Source organism: Chinchilla lanigera, unplaced genomic scaffold (assembly GCF_000276665.1).
Source record: "Chinchilla lanigera isolate Chin_1 unplaced genomic scaffold, ChiLan1.0 scaffold00043, whole genome shotgun sequence".
Lineage (NCBI taxonomy): Eukaryota > Metazoa > Chordata > Mammalia > Rodentia > Chinchillidae > Chinchilla > Chinchilla lanigera.
The window spans coordinates 17,124,259-17,141,591 of NW_004955444.1; the positions used below are offsets into that span (position 1 = coordinate 17,124,259).

The window sequence follows — 17,333 nt, forward strand, 5'->3', positions numbered from 1 at the left end:
TGTTTAGAATTTTACCTAAAATACTTTTATTTATTTATTTTTTCCTAAAATACTTTTAATAGTATAATAAATGTTATTGTTTATATGAAACTTATTGTTTTAAGTGTTGACTATAAAATTATACTGCTTTCACAATGGTGAGGCCTGTCAGTGTATTGTTTAACCTTTAAAGAAAATATCATATCTCAGTCTTAAAATTTATTAGGTGAACATTCACGTGGTACTGCTTTCAGAGATTAAAAGAATAAAGAATTACATTGTCAGTAACATTTGTGGGTGGTGCATAGAACTGCAATAAGTCATAATATTAAATCTGTTTTCCCTTTTGTTCTTGTATCTATCATTTCTTGCTTACCATAGGAAAATTGGGAATCTATGATGCTGATGGTGATGGAGATTTTGATGTGGATGATGCCAAAGTTTTATTAGGCAAGTACTCATTTTATTTTTTGCTAGTGATGGAAAAGTACTGGAATCAGAACAATGCTTCTGCTTCAGTATCTATTTCAGTTGTAAAAATTGTCTGGACAGTATTTCCCCACTTTAATACATTACTTTTTTGTTGAGATATTAAATGACTTTTTCTGTAGGACTCCCAGGTGTTAATTTACTTTTATAAATAGATATATATAGCTCTTTCCCTTAGATTTTTAATAAGTGTAATTTCATTTGTACTTTCAGTTTTAAAGTACTTCATGTTCTGAACCCAGTACTTCCCTCTATATAATATCCTAACCATTTTTAGCACCGTTTAACATAATTAACTTTCATTTGAAAATGTGAATTTCAGAAGCTTTATATAAATTTACAGTACTTTGAAATAAATTCATGATGTAAGTACCTTAAAATGTCCTATGTATATTTTAAAATTGACACTGAACTATGAATTAATGGTCTTTTGACCAAGCTAACTTGTTATGGAAATCTTTGACTCTTTTTACCATCAGAATTACCTGTCTTGATTTGTCATTGAGATGTTTCCTGTAATAAATAAAGATGTGGTATTCTGTCATTTGTTTTAAAATGCCGCCTTACTAGAAAGGATGGCGCTGGTTTTAATATGCAAATTTTGTATGATTTGGCTTGATTAAATATGTACTCCTGCATTTAAGCAGCATTATTTCCTTTGCTTTAGCATGTAGGATAATATGTATTAAAACTTTACATTAAAGTATTCAGAAAAATAATGGCTATGACATCTTATTATATACTGATCTTATCAGAATAATAACACAAAGAAAATCTTCATAGAAGTACTATTTTGTATGTTTTATTAACATGAAAAACTGTAAGGATATTGTATCTACAGCCAATTAAATTATTTTCTGTAGGTAAACATCTTTAAAGACAAAAACTTCTAAATATGAAAAATATTTTTAAAACCTAAATTAGTGACTTAATGTAATATAGCTTCTTTGATTTGTCATAGTTTATATATTTTTACTACTGTTACTACTTCATGGGAATTAATGTGTGCCACTTAGCAGTGGATGCTCACTATAAAATTTCCAGGAAATTTCTTTTCCTGACTTAATGGAATTTTCTGTATAAATCTGTCACCATGTATCTAAATTAGGATCTTGGTACAAACATTAAATCCTTAGATGACTATAACTTTAGTCATGTGAAATATATAAAATTAAATAAAATGACATATCAGGAGGATGGTAATTTTCTTGCTATAAATGGTTCATTACTACAAATATTAGTTTCAGTGATGATTATGAGTATTTTAAGTTAACTTCATGTGGGGCAAGTTCTTTTACTTTTAGAAGTAATTTTCTCATCTATATTTTATTGATGTTTTTCACAGTAATAACTTGACTTTTAGTATATTTTAGATTTCAAAAGGTTATTCCCTTTGGGTTTCTTTTTTTTTTTTTTTTTTTGGTCTTTTTGAGACAGGGTCTCACTATGCAGTTCAGACCAGCCTTGAGCTCACTTTGTAGCCCAGCTGGCCTCGAATTTGCAAGGATCCTCCTGCCTCAGCCTCCAAGTTCTTGGGATTACAGGCGTGCGCCACCACACCTGGCCCCCTTAAAGATTTTTAACCATTCCTAAGAGGTTAATAAGTAAATGTAAGCTTGAGGATTACACTTTGCAGATAGACACACATATAGTATGGATAAATCATGATTCATTCCTTTTAGAATTATGCATTAGGAAATGGAACAAAATTTGGTGAATCTCAGTGTTCATTTTGATAATTTGACCAGTAAAGAAAATAAACCAAAGATAAAGAAGCTACTGTCTGCATGTACTAGTTCACAGCTTGTGGCTGGCTGTAGGAGAACTGTCAGGCTCTTACCCGTGACCTTGTTTCTATGCTGTTTGAATTCTCTGTGTGAAACAGAAGCATAGCATGAATTTGATGATTAAAGTCCTTTTCTAGCATGTGAGATTATAATAGTTTAGCAGTACCTGTGTTACTGGCAAGTGACTGCAGAGACAGCTTGGTGAACTTTTGGCATATAGAGAACCATGCCCTCCTTATGATCAGAGAGAAATGATAGATGTGCAAATACAGTGAGTATTTATTCCAGAAAAGTCAGACTTCCTGGGAACATACTCATTGGGATGGCAGCTTAAAGGTTAAGGTTAAATTTGAATAATACAGGCTTTGGATAAAGGCAGAAGGAATGTGAGGGGAGGGGGAAGGTAGGAGAAAAGAGTTTAGCATGGCAAATATAATAATAGTTTAAACTTTTATAGGTGTGACATTTATTTAGTAAGGATTTTTATGAATATTTGTATCTGTATTTAAAAAAATTTTTTTTTGTCCTGTTTTTTTTTTTTTTTTTTTTGAGACCGGGTCTTACTATGTCATTTCCAGCTAGCCCTGAGCTCACTTTGTAGCCCAGGCTGGTCTTGAACTTGCAAAGATCCTCCTGCCTCAGCCTCGTGAGTGCTGGGATTACAGGCGTGCACCACCACGCCCAACCTTCTGGTACATTTTGAGAATATACTAAGCTCATTCTTCCTTACAGTATTTCCTGTTTGTGTGGCCAGATTATCTGAAATAAAAGTATCTTTGATTTTGGCTTAGATTATTAGAAACTACATTGTTTGGAAATACATTCTTTACAAACTTGTTTCCCACATAAAGCCAAAAGGAAATGGTCTGAGGACTAAATGCTTACAGCGAAGCCAGCCTCCACTTCTGAGACCTTTGATAGCTGTTTGTAGACTGGATGGACCATGAGTGAGCTCAAGGCTGGAGACCGGTGCTTGCCCATGCAGTGGCATTGATGCCCTGCTCTTTGCTTGGGGCCTGCTCTTACAGGTTAAGAAGGTGTTATATACCTAGAGATACTTTTAGCTTTCTCTAGTACTTTTGTCTTTAAGAACTCCAGGAAGGTTGTTGCTTAATTGAACAGTTTTATTTAAATGGTTTTACATGTTTGTTGTGCATTTCAGTCTGTTATATTGAAGAATGATGGTTTTATTTTTTTTTTTCTTGTTTTTTGTTATTTTTGGTTTTTTTCCGGTACCGGGAACCGAACTCACGACCTTGCGCTTGCCAGGCAGGCGCTGTGCCGCTGAGCTAAATCCCCAGCCCCGATGGTTTTATATTTTATACCTGATACTCAAGTACTCGTAATATATTGTAACATGGAGAAAAATAAAAATATCTTTACTAAATATTTAGCTATGATATATTGAGACAGGAAGAAAAGATTTTTCCTATCCCAAAAACTTGGATGGAAATTCAGATCTCCTATTCAAGCATTTGTCAACTCTTAAGTTTAGTGAAAAACATTATGGGCTTGTCAAAAAGTAACTTGAATACTAATTGCAATTTGTATCCTTCCTTTCAAATATGTGAAGAATGATATCCTGTAATTCTTTTATTGACTAAAGCAGAGAAAATTCACTGTTATCTTTAAAATCTAAGTTAGCTGCCACACTATTACCGTCACATGGCGATTTCGCTTGCTGTGTGGAGACTGTGTATTGATAAGTCCTTAAATGATTGAATTTTGAGGGGTTACAACACAGAAAGCTCTATGGTTGTGGACTTTCATATTTCTTGCAGCCAGTACTACTTACCCTGTTTTTTCTCCCCCAAATTACGGGGCCTTGCTATATATGTAGCTTGGCAATATTGGCAGATTTTGATGCCCACTAACACCACGAGACCTACCTGTTCACAGCCCCTTCACAGGGAAAAGCGCTAATATACACTTTGATTTCTTTCCATTGGGAGGGTCTGTTTTTGGTACTAATGTTTAAATAATAGAAGTGGCAGTCTTTGCAGAAGTTAATTTCATGTACTGAAGGCAAGAGGGGTTTGGAACGTTCCCATTGCAAAGGACCAGCTGAGGCTTTGATCGAATTTCTTATCAATGGACAGAGTAAGTTACTAATCGCTGATTCTTGTTATTGCCTAGAGTCAAAGGGCCATGGATCAGTTACAGTGTACTACAGACCTAACCTATTTGCTGATGTTAACATTGAAGTGTTTTGTCTTGAGTCCTGTAATGCGAGTGCATTCGTGCCCATTTATGGAAGGCATAAGCCGTCATCCTGCAAGTCAGCATAGCTCCAGAGTTTCCTGAGCTTACTCCATGTCCTAAGAGTTTGAGGAAAACAGCCTTTTGGTTTTTGGTGAATTTTATTGAAATACATAAATGTTTGTATAATTCATTCACACTAATATCTGGTTGGTAATTTAGTGAATCTGGAGATTGTCAGAAGCTCGTGTCTTTTTCTTTGATACTGCTTCTGTTTCTTCCCATTATGTCTGTTGATTTGGGCTGATGCAATTTTGTCAGTTTTCCAACTTCAGAGTGTGTAATGGGAAAAACGCAAACCTGCTTAGCAGCCGGGACGAATGCGAGGATTGGTCGGTGAGCAGTGTTGCAGCTTTCCTCTCACACGTGCTTGACAGTTATTGCAGGGTGTGCATCTCCATTGATTTCTTTGCTTTCCAAAATGCTGTTTCTGTAAACTTCTGTGACCTTGATGCATATCCTTTTTTGAGATCACTTTCCCTCAACAGATTTTTCCGCCTAACTGCTCTCCTTATTTTCTCTTTCTCTTTTCCTTTATTCTTATGTAGGCCTGACCAAAGATGGCAGTAATGAAAATATTGATTCTCTTGAGGAAGTCCTTAATATTTTAGCAGAGGAAAGTTCAGATTGGTTTTATGGTTTCCTCTCATTTCTCTATGACATAATGACTCCTTTTGAAATGCTAGAAGAAGAAGAAGAAGAAAGTGAAACCACAGATGGTGTTGATGGTACGTCACAGAATGAAGGGGTTCAGGGAAAGACCTGTGTCATTTTGGATTTACATAACCAGTAACTTTGATTCAGGGACTGAAGGCACGTGGCTTTTGAAACGTGGAGCAGTCTTCTTTCGTCTTTCCTTTCCTTGGCTTATGCAGGGCTTCATGTGCAGTGGGGCGGTTGTGACCTTACAGTAGAAGTCAACCATGTGATCTCACTCAGTACAGCTACTAGTTAGTCCCTCGCTCTGCAGCCCTCACTTCTTACGAAGAAAGTGGGGTTCCTTGTTCTTGTAGCTGTCTATAAAATATATTGAAAATGATTTTCCTGGTGGTATAATTGGTTTCTGTATGATTTTGTTTCAACCTATGTATTCACTGACCTAAATTTGAAAAGTTAATGGTAAATTGTGTTGTTGTTAACCCTTGATGCTTGTCTTACTAACCCTATTAATGATGATTCTGATGGACTTGGTTTATAACATTATTTCTGGCATGATCCGTAAGTTGAATGCTTCTCTGTTCTTAAACTTGTCTGGTGTATAAAATGATGGTTCTTTAAAAAGCTGATATTTTTTATCTGTAATTTGTTTAGGTTAATTGACTTGTCAGATAGGCTCATACAAATTTCTATGTGAAATTGTGTATTAAAGGTGCTTTGGAATTAATTTTAAAATACCCCATGTTTTTGCTTTAGGATAGTTAAGTTACTTAGATCAGATAATAGTATGAATATTTCTGTTTATGAAACAAAATTTATTTTAAATTTCATTTTCAAGTATACATCCAGAGAAGGTAATTTGTATTTTTTTAAGTAAGTATTTTATGAAAGAGGGAAAATGTGAATATGTATCTTAAATAATGTTGTACATATTAAAATTATTCATCCTAAATAAGTCTTTTTCTATTTTTTTCTTCACTAACTTATTAATTAGTTACTGATTTGGCATAGACATAATGTGATTTTTAGATTTATAAATTAAATTTATTAAAATCATTCAGTGTTAGGAGAATAATTTTCTTCTATCAGAAAACCTAAAAACATCTTTGAATCATTTCCTTAGAATGAGTTTGCTTCAGTAAAACAAAAAGCAGTTATATTAGCTATACATAAAAATACTTGCTTTTTTTTTTTTTTTTTTTGTCTTTTTGACACAGAGTCTTGCTGTGCGGTTCAGGCTGGTCTTGAGCTTACTTTGTTGCCCAGGCTGGTCTTAAGCTTGCAACAATGCTCCTGCCTCAGCCTCCTGAGTACTGGGATTATAGGCGTGCGCCACCACACCTGGCTAAAACTATTTCTTACAATTTTCACCTATTTAACACCAAGTAAAGTTCTTACAACTAGAAAGGAATAAGGTGTAAGACTTTTGGTCACCATTACTCTTTGAAGGAGTGACATTTTCTATGTTTAAATTTTTGTACTTCAAAATTTTGCTTAGTTTTGGTTTCTCGTTGAGGTTAAGCCTAGGAAACAATTGCATGTTAGACAAATTTATTTGGCTATTACTTCTTTTTTTTGTGTATGTGTTTTGAGACAGAATCTCACTATGCAATCTAGGCTGGCCTTGAGCTTACTTTGTAGCCCAAGCTGGTCGAACTTGCAATGATCCTCCTGCCTCAGCCTCTTCAGTGGTGGGATTACAGGCGTGTGCCATACGCCTGGGTATTATTTCTAATTATCCAATAATATTCCTTGTTTTTCCATATTTAACCAACTTACTTTCAAGTAATTGGATTATTTGTCCTGAGGGTAATATGACATTTGTTTCTTAATTATAAAATGTTAACATGAACATGGATGTCTGAAATCTAAACATAGGACTCCATCTGCTCAGCCATTATGTACATGTATCAGAGAAGATTGTCCAACTTGTTAATCCTACTATAGTGTAGTAAAATATTCTGTAGATATTTTTAGATTGGAATGCCCATATTGTTCATTGGAAGGTGATTTCCTACAAGTTAAGTGACTATTAAAACTCCAGCTTGTCCCTTCCCTCATTATTTAGGTAATTCATCATTCTCTTAATATTTCAGACAGTCAGAAGCTTCTGATTTTGACATACACATCAACTTCAGTTAACCCATCAACCAAGAAACAATAGTGTTCTTTCTGAAAGTTAATTCACTCTATCTGTATTTGTCTTGTCTGACTTTGAGTCCTGTAAAATATGAAAGATCACCAGGTTGAAATTCAAAGGCAATCTTAAGCCCTACCCTCAATGAAATTCACTTAGCCAAATGTCTGAGAAATTTTCAAAAGTAGGTATTTTTAATGCACCATGACTACTACCTTTAGAAGGTGTTTTATTTATGTGACAAGTGAATATTGCATTAAAGATGTGTTGTTTTTTTTTTGCATTAAAGGTGTTCACATGTAATTAATTACACAAGTCTGTGCTTTTTTGTCATACTAACATTTTATGTACAGAAATTAATTATGCTTTATTTTCACAAGTGAACAAGAATGTGAGGTGATAATTTGCCATTTGTTTTGTACCATCTCTGGTCAGCTCATTGAAAGGCTTCGATGAATGTTACATACAGCTAGCTGGTGAACCCCTGACTTCTGTGACCTCCTTCAACTTCTGCCTTGGGCTTTGTGTGTGTGCGTTTGGGGAAGGGGATAAAATTATTTGTAAATCTGTGGTACAAAGAATATGAAAGTTGATCAGCATGACTTTGCTTAAGCATAATTCTTAATTTTGTAAGGATTCATCTTGTAATTTTGGTTTACAGTAGAAATGTTTTTTTAGCTCCTGTCTTTCAAACTTAAGAGGTTACTTTAAAAAGCCAACATTGTATTCTGTGTATTTGAGTATATTTGTAGGTCCGGAATTGTGAACCATACTATATTTTCTGCGTGCTTTTTCAGTTTTGAAAAACCTGGGAATCTGGAATATGCTGTGTAGCAGACATGGTGTTGGCTCCTCACAGCGGCTATTCTAGCTTCTTTGGAAGCATTGCCATTTGTTGAATTTGGGTTGTCTGGAGTTTTCCATAAAAACAAGGCACAGCACGTAGGATTCTTTCAGTTTGGACTTTTAGGGGGACTCCAGTGTGGCTGTCGGTGAGCTGCGGGAGTGTCTTCTAGGTGCTGATCTCACTAACTCCCGAGGCCTGGCCTCAGCACACTGCCTGTGAGGAGGTAAGGGCAGAGTGGAAGGCTGGTGGCCCTGCTTGTTTGTTCATCTTGCACTTGATTCTTTTCTCCATGCATTATTTCAGAGTAGTATCTGGACATGTCAGAAAAACATTTTTTTCTGCTTGAATTGATTTTTACCAACATTTATATGGAACATAATGTTTCCTGGTTTCAATATTTGCAATTTTAGAAAATTGTCAAAAGCAGGTATAGGTAGAAATTATATTCTTAGTTTGATCACTTGACACTTACACTGGGATTGTTACTCTGATCCCTTCTATATAAAGCTCTGGTGTAATTCATTAAATCTACAAGATGCATAAGAAGCTTTCTGTTATTTAGAATGTGTAATCTTTGTTGATCATAATGTACAAGGTGTGATAAAAATACAGTGACTGCTTAAATTGTTTTAACAGATCATTACCATAAAAGACACATTGTCTTTACTTCTCCTTCAAGTTCTTCCCACTGCTTTGAACATACTTGTCTCATTTCCTTGCCACTTCTGAAGCAGTTCTGGAATGTGTTTTTTTTTTTTTTTTCCTGAGTGTCTTTATGAGATGTGATCAAAAATATCTAGTGGAAAGGCAGGCTCATAAAAATATTACCATATGTCTTTATCTGCCTTATTCATTGGATCTGATACCATGTGACTTCTGACTCTTACCCAAAGTCAAAATGACCGTGAGAGGTAAACATTTTAAATTGATTCAGGACATCCAGGTGGCCGTGACAGCACAGCTACAGACACTTGCTTCCAGTGGGGTAAGGGAGGCCCTGGTCAGCACCCTTGGGCCACCTCGTTCCACTTGTGTTTTCTCAGTGTGGCTGCCTCTTGTATGACTTCAAAACCCAGTATGAAAAGGCTCCCTGTACGATGAGTAACACAGCGCAGCAGTGTCTTTAGCTTCCCCCTGTGTCCGTGCATTCCTGCCTGAACTGCGCTTTAGACTTTTACATCCTGTATTTTCTTGACACTAGTCTTGTTTCATTGTTATTCAGTGGATCCTTTATTAACTTCTTGTTTTCTGAGTGTTGTTGATTTGTCCTGCTTTCAGAGACTGAATCTAACTATTGTGATTTAAATTACTAGCTTGGACTTTAAGTCATTTAAGTTCCAAAAAGGTAGCTTAAATTGGTACTTTGGAATCTTACATGTTGCATTACACATCAATAATTTGTATCGTCTTAAGAATTTTTACCCAACTGGAAAAGTGTTAAATTACTCAATTTTAAATGTTTCAGTAATCTGATGTTAATCTTTTTGTGGTAAAGTTAACTCTAGCCTTTTCATCAGTGTAATTTTTTGGATTGTATTATGTCAGTTAAGTGTGGAGTGGAATTCTGACGTGTACCCGGCTAGTTTTTAACAGGAGATCTGGATCTGTCCTAAGAGGACATGCAGCAGCAGGAGGGGCTGGAGGGAGACACTAGCAGTACTGGAAGGCGTCCATTTATTAATTTTTGCAAACTTTACATGATAGTAGTGAAAAAGACGAGTAACCACACAGACTTCCTCCAGCTTCTAGGAGACTAGAAAGATGAATTTTCCAAAGTTTCTACTTCATCCCCTGCCTACTTTCACTTCTGGATAGGAAACGGGCTCATAAATTCATGAACTAGTTCCCGGCGGTCTGATTTCCATGGTTCTCAACCTCAGGCACCCGGGTAGTAGCATCATCCACCATAACTTCAGGCACATGGGTACTGGTGTTCAGGAGCTCAACTGCAGCCACCTGGGTACTGTTAGTACGACGTTGGAGAGCAGCTAGCTCCATCCTGGTGTAGGGAGCCTGCTAGGCAGAAATCATCTCAGAGCCTCCCACCCACAGGTGGCCGAGATGGTCAGCCAGGTTCCTGCTCATCTTGGACCCATCCTGTTAACAAGGCCACCGTAGCATCATGCTATCTGTCTCGCCTTTGGGATGCCACTGACTCAAGTGAAGCAGGACATGGGCCACAGGTTTGACCTGAGGGATGTGCTGTCCATCATGGCTCAGAGCGTGCAGGTGGCGGGAGCCTCATTGTGGGCACAAGGCCTCCATGACAAGCACACGGAGCTAGAGGTGGCAGCCTTGATGTGCAGTTAAATGCTTCCTGCTGTATTTTTTGATTCATGCCCATGCATTTAAAACTTAGTATTATGTGAGCAAATTGGCTCTTTTATTGTGACATAAACTTAAGCAGGGAATGGTCTGAGATAGCTTTCCGCGTCTCAAAGTGGTTTACTGTTTTGACAGATTTTGGGGATGAATCACATTTTGTCTGTCAAAAATAAGTGTAAATCTGTATTGTTCAGGTTAGGCTGTCTGCACACATCAAGTAATTGGAAAAGTATGGCCACAGGAAGCAGTTAATTGTGTTTCTTCCCTCCCCGCTTCACTGCTAAGACATACTTGTTTTCTCTGAAGGGTGAATAGCTTAGGAATGAGGGTTGATGTGAACAATATAAAAGACATGAAAGTACCGCATATTAAAAGTGGGGGTCTGACTTTGTATCAAAAAATATATAGAGTGGGTCCTGCAGCTTGCAGCAAGAGTGTCAGGGGTTCCAGGGCTAAGTTCTGATGCTGCTACCTTAGATCTTAGCTTTTTGTGCATGGTGCTGCTACCTACCCTTCACCCCTCAGGAGTAAGGACTATGCCTCCCACCTGACTTGCCTTAAGAAGTGGATTGGTAGCTTAGAATGCCATTTCGGAAAGTTTGCAGATACATGAATATAAAATAACATTTGGGAGCCTGACAAATGGAAAACTGAGGGAGTTGCTCAGTACAGTCTAGTGGGACGAGAATGCATGTGTTGCTCATGTTCATTAGAGGATCAAAAACCCACTGTCAGAGCTTTTGTCAGAACTTTTTTGGGAAGTAGAAAGCTGTTGCAAAGTTTTAGAGTGAAAAATTAGTATGTATCTATGTGTTTGTGCTATTTCTTATATAGTTTTAAAAAGAAGGTTTTTTTTTGTCTTTTTGAGACAGGGTCTCACCGTGCAGTTCAGGCTGGCCTTGAACTCTCAGTGATCCTCCTGCCTCAGCCTCCTGAGTGCTGGTATTACATGCGTGTGCCACCCCTCGCAGCTTAAGAAGCTTGAAATGATGGGAAAGGAAAATGCTTGTTCAAACAGTAAAGTTTTGAATTTTATCGAAATATGCTGCCTTTTTTACGGTGGCAGTGGTGACTAAGTAAGGAAGCAAGGTCCTCAGTCCTTTCCCCTCGTTATTTGTGACCTGAGCAAAAGTCTACTGTCTGCAACAGAATGCCATTTCTAGTGGTAGAGACGTATTTCTAAAGCCAATGATTCGTAAAGGTCTAAGGCAAGTTGTGATGGAGACCAGATCATAGATTGATGCATGCGTGTGTTATAAATAGTGAAATTAAGGACTTACAGTAACATAGAAATGGTACAAATATGCTGTGATTTTTAAAAAATGGTGAATTTAAGTAAGTTGTTTTATGAAGGCCTTGACTTAATATTTTATAGATACTTATTTTTAAATTCCTTCAGTCTTTTATCTTGATAACCTATTTTCATCTTGTGAATACCAACAGAAGGACCTGGTGGGGTAGCCAAGAGAAAAACTAAGGCTAAAGGTATTTTCTGTTTTTCAAATTAGCCTTGAGAGAAGTTTAGTGCCTGAAAATGCATGAAGTTTTCTGGATATGTAATGTAAATGCAGCTACTAATGCTAAGTAGTATTGCTTCTTTGGTTTTGAGTGCACCTTTTAAGTAGTTGATTAAAAAACTTCATTAAATTTTCTGCTGGAAGCATATAATTGATTTCTTTTTCATGTTATTACAACTTTGTAACAGTTTTAAATCAATAGCTTACAACAGTATGCTACATTTGTTAGAGTGTTTGTATTAAATTTATATATTCACTTCTTACCTTGCTACCCAAAATAGTAATCGTTTTGACCTCTTAAATTACTGCTGTATATAAAAAAAAAATCATCAGTGATTGATTTTATTTCTCCAAAAGCTCTAATACTGTTTTAGAGCACAGTAGAAGCTAGTGTGGTCAAATGTGTGCTTTGTAGTACAATAAAGTTTGTCATCTGGAACACTGCATTAGACTTCAGAATTTGCTGTGGTAATTCATTAAAATTATTCTACCTGTCAAATATTATTTGTAGTCTTTTCTTAAAGACTAAGTACAAGTATTATAAGGACATAATTGTTTAAGTTAAAATATTTTAAATTGTCTTTGTATAAAAACAAATTACAAAAAGATTGTTTTACTCTGATAGCATTCCTTTACTTACACACAGTTTGATATTGCAGCTTTACTTATATGGGTACAGTTTATTGACATGTGAATGCTTATGTTCTTTAGTCAGAGGGGCATGGTAGAAGTGCATGGCTGTCTATGAACTTGTGATACTCTTTTGGTTAACGTGCTTGGCATATTGTTTGTAGTTTTTTTTGACAAAACATGAACATCTGAGCTTTTCGCTGTGTGCTCTGCAGATTTTTGTGACTTGTATTTTAAGGTGAGGGAATTTAATTTGTGTGTGTGTGTGTGTGTGTGTGTGTGTGTGTGTTTGAGACAGTATCTCGCCATGCACTTCACAGGCTGGCCTTGGACTCACTTTGTAGCCCACACTGGCCTCAAACTCCCAACGATCCTCCTGCCTCAGCCTCCCAAGTGTTGGGATTACAAGTGTGCGCCACCATGCCTGGCTATTTTACTTATTTTAACCTTGTATCACACCAGAGTAGTTCCCAGAAAAAAACATTTTTTGTCATTAAATTATTTTCTTGCAGTAAATAATGATAAAACATTTTATTTTTTTAGTAAGTAATAATAAAGCTAATGTTCAGTAAAGAGCTTTTATTTAATCTAAAAAAGCAAATCAAACATTAAAGGTTTAATTTTTTTTCAAATGTACAGAGCAAGGCCTGGTATAACATTGTGCAAGCACTTTACTTGCCTGCAGTGCTGTTTTCTCTATCACTGTACAAACACTAGAATGAGGACTTGGAGAGTGATGCTCTGAGTGCTGTTTTGTTTCCTGACAGGATTTTGATGAGATTTTTAAGGAAGATTTGAAGAGTTTCATGGTTGCTGACTACGAAATTCAGTTAATAAGATGATGTTTTTGCTGGTTAATCGAGACTTTACTAAGCCTGTGCAGTTGTGGTGAACCTCTAGCACACGTGCTGCGACAGTAGTTTGTATCATTAAAAGCTCCAAGAGGTTCACCATCCCTGAGCTAGAAAGGTGCTATGCACACGCACTTTGTGTGATCGCCGCAGATGTAGGGCTCATTTTGAATAACCTTTGTACTAATGAGTTTTACGTGATTTTGATGCGGAAAAATCATCTTCCGCATTTTATTATATTTAATAGATTGCTTATTTTTTGTCACTTCTTAAATGGTACCTTATGCAATAAACATCTTCCCTCATGATTTCTTGATGAGAGGTAAAAAAAGTTAAATTTAAATCTTCTGCTTAACTGATTTATTGAGCTGTACGTAGAGCAAGTGCAAAGCAGTATCTGATGTGAAGTTTGGAATTAAATGTGTGTTCCATTTACTGACTCCTTGTCCTGTGTGAGCACAGGAGACGTGTATTGGCATGTATGGCTCTTCATAAAATACTAGGGAAACGTGCTTAAAGGAACACTCATTTTATAATATTAACTTTTGATTGTCATTTTAATAATGCAAATAGTGGTTTTAAATTTTCATATGCATGGAAATTATTTTCTGCTTACTTAACTAAGACAACTAAGTGGTATGTAGCTTTTATTCATATTTTTCTTAAAGACTAGGTACAAGTATTATAAGAACATAATTTTTTAAGTTAAAATATTTTAAATTGTCTTTGTATAAAAACAAATTACAAAAAGCTTGTTTTACTCTGATGGCATTCCTTTACTTACACAGTTATAGTTACAAAATGTGAAGTGCTACCCCTATGGGTAGACTCACTTTAACATTGCGTGTTAACCCTGTATTAAGACAAACCATACCATACTTGAAGCCAAGTTTCTAGCATTTTTTATAACTGATACTTTATAGATGTTTGCATCTCTTATTAGCTAACTTAAAAACTAGTGAACTGAAGTTTGCTTTTTAAATGAACATTTCTTGTGTTGGGGGAGACAGCTAAAAAGTCAGTACTGGCAGGCATGGTGACACACACACACCTCCCAGCACTTAGGAGGCTGAGGCAGGAGGATCGTTGTGAGTTTGAGACCAGCCTGGGCTACAAAGTGAGCTCAAGGCCAGCCTGAACTGCATAGTGAGACCCTGTCTCAGAAAGAGAGAGAAAACAAAAAGTCAGTACTTTCTCACTAAGTTGCTGTTTAGTAGGTTAAGAGATGCCATCAATAAACCTTTTTTTCCTTTGGTTGGAAAACATGAAAGTTAAAGAACCCAGTAAAGAAGAGCTCAAGAAGGAAAAGGAGAAACTTTTGTCAAGGAAAGAGAATAAAAACGAAGAGAGAAAAAAGGGAAAGAGAGACAAAGAGAATGACCGGAAGGATAAGAAAGTTGTTGATTCAGATATCTCCAGGAAGGAGTCTTCTAGGGGTAAGAAGGACAGAGAGAAGGAGAAAGTGGACCTCGATAGAAATGCTAAATCCAAGGAAAACAGGAAAAAATCAACTGATACGAAAGACAAAAATGACAGAAAAGAAAGTAGAAGTTCTGCCAGGCATGCACACTTGGAAAAAGGAAATAACCCTAAGAGAGCTAGAGCCTGACATCCGTTCCTGGGAAGTGGTGTTATTCTTCATTGTGATTTGCTGCTAAGGGGCTTAGGAAATATAGTGTTATTGCTGTGGTTGAAGGAGGCATGTACATTAGCCACTCAATATATTTCTTGGTGCTCAGTAAGTAAGATCTTTAAAATTTAATTATACTTTGTCAATGTTTCTAACTTCAGAAAGATGTCTTTAAAAATGGTATAAAATATGTAATAACTTACATTTTTATTGGTCAAGTATTCAGATAAATGTGTATGTATCATATAAATTGTAATGGATGTATTGCTATATAAAATGCTTTCGTTGAAATTAAATGAGAATATTACAGTGGCCGTAGTACTTTTGTTCAGGGTGGCATACACTTCAAGTGCGCTGGCACTCGGCTGGGTAGGAAGTTGCCCTCTGTCTCTGACTGCCCTTTGTTTTCTTCCCTCCTTTCTTTCCTGCTTTGCTGTTTTTCTTTCTGCTGCTTCTACCATCCTCATTCTGCCCCTACCCCCGCTCTTCTCTGGCGCCTGTCCTAGCTTGTGTGGCACCTCCCTTTCCAAGGCCCCCACCTGTATCCCCCCCATCTTTCAGGGGCCATGTCTTGCTCAGGTTCCTCCTGTGTTTTTCTTTTCTCCAGTCTTTTGCTGTCACCTTTATTCCTTGTGCACCCCTCCTAAGCCACCCCCTCATCCCTTTCCACCTACATTCTTCACCTGTCGTCCAACAAATGCCCGGTGTTTATACCACGCCTGCCTACCACTTTGTCCACTCCAGGTATCTTTATGAGTAAAAGCTAGAATTTTATTTAGGGGAGCAATTTCAGAACACTGTATTTATTATACCTTCAAAGACTCAGAATAGTTATGAAAAGGCTGTATTGTTTCACTTTAAGGTATACTTTTATGGCACAGTGCTTTGGTTATTTTGGTTGAATGGCTTATATTTTTTCATATTTGATTGTGTCATAACTGCATATCATTTCTAAAGAATTGCAAATTTGAGATCAGAATGTAGCTCCCCAGAAAACATTCAATAAAATGAAATTTTAGTAAGTAGTAAAATTCTATAAATGATGTGAACTCTTTCGTGGATGAAGTTTTAAGTCTCTAATTTTGATTATTGGTTGAGAAAAGTAACCTGATAACAGAATCAAAAGTACTTTGAAAAATATTTTGTTTAAAGAAAATCCTTTACTTTTTCTTTGAAGACCTGAAAAATAGAGATTTTTGGCCAAAATAAAGATATCTCAAATCAGAAATGAGTAAACTAAATGTATTTCTAAAAGTATCATACACCTTTTTCTATACTAGCAGCTTTTGCTAAGTATAGTCAGAAATCTAACATTTAGTTTAGAAAAATTCAAATTTACATAATAGAATTCTATAGCAAAGATGAAATCCTAAGAAATAATCCAATGTCTTTATCTGATCCACCCCTATTACTGCTTTTCGGTAAACACTAAGGCCCAAAGAAGTTTCATATGTTGATTAGTCAGTATTTTGTTTATATTGATCATCAGAACATAATAAACCATGCAGGGAATTTTATGACTCATTTGCTTGGCAAATAAAGGATCCTGGCTTCAGGTGAATGGATCCCCAGGCCAGCTCTGTAGTCTTAGCGCTCTGTCTAGTTCTTTGGACAAATCGGCATCCTAGTGGTTTCTGTCGAACTGTATTCCTTATGGACAGAGAGCTCCTGGTAGGCCCCAGATCCCCCTGTCTAGCTTTCTGGAGTTGGTCTGGGAGAAAAGTCCGTGGCAGAATTGGGACTGGCTTAATTAAATCTGTTGGCAACCTGTGACTGTTCTTGAAGTTGGGGATCTTCCTTGTAGTTAATCTGCCCAGTCTCATTTCTGTGCTCAAAGTTTTGGGGTGGGGTCTGAGTGGATTCCATTTTTCCTGCTTGAAGTGTATCCCACAGGAAAAGAGGGCTTCTGAGACAAGAGGAAGGCTTTGAAAGTGAGAACTGGACAGAGCCAGAAGCAAAATAGATACTCACCTTACATAAAACTTAAACGATTTTCAAACTATATCCTGACATAACATCTAGCTGCTGAAATAAATGAGTTTTAAAATGTAAGTGCAAGATTTTAAGTGATACTGTCTTTACAAGTGACTTTTTTCTCCTTTGCAGAGCAGCATAGAGTTTTAAGTAGTTATTTTTTTCCCTTGTATGACAGAATTACTGAATTTACTTAGGACATTTTAGTAATTTTTACCTTAGTTTTTGATATTTAGCAGTAATAGTGTAAC

At 36.4% G+C, this 17,333-nt stretch overlaps 1 protein-coding gene across 2 annotated transcripts in view; it reads left to right on the forward strand.

Annotated features, from left to right (window-relative positions):
- The window catches only part of Asph (aspartate beta-hydroxylase), a gene marked incomplete in the record, with an annotated part of 204,907 nt that overhangs the window by 8,199 nt on the left and 179,375 nt on the right, over window positions 1–17,333 (forward strand). For both annotated transcript variants that reach the window (XM_013518174.1, XM_013518175.1), the window contains 3 exon segments: window positions 361–429; window positions 5,063–5,242; window positions 11,924–11,965. In XM_013518174.1, the coding sequence (XP_013373628.1) occupies window positions 361–429; window positions 5,063–5,242; window positions 11,924–11,965 (291 nt within the window).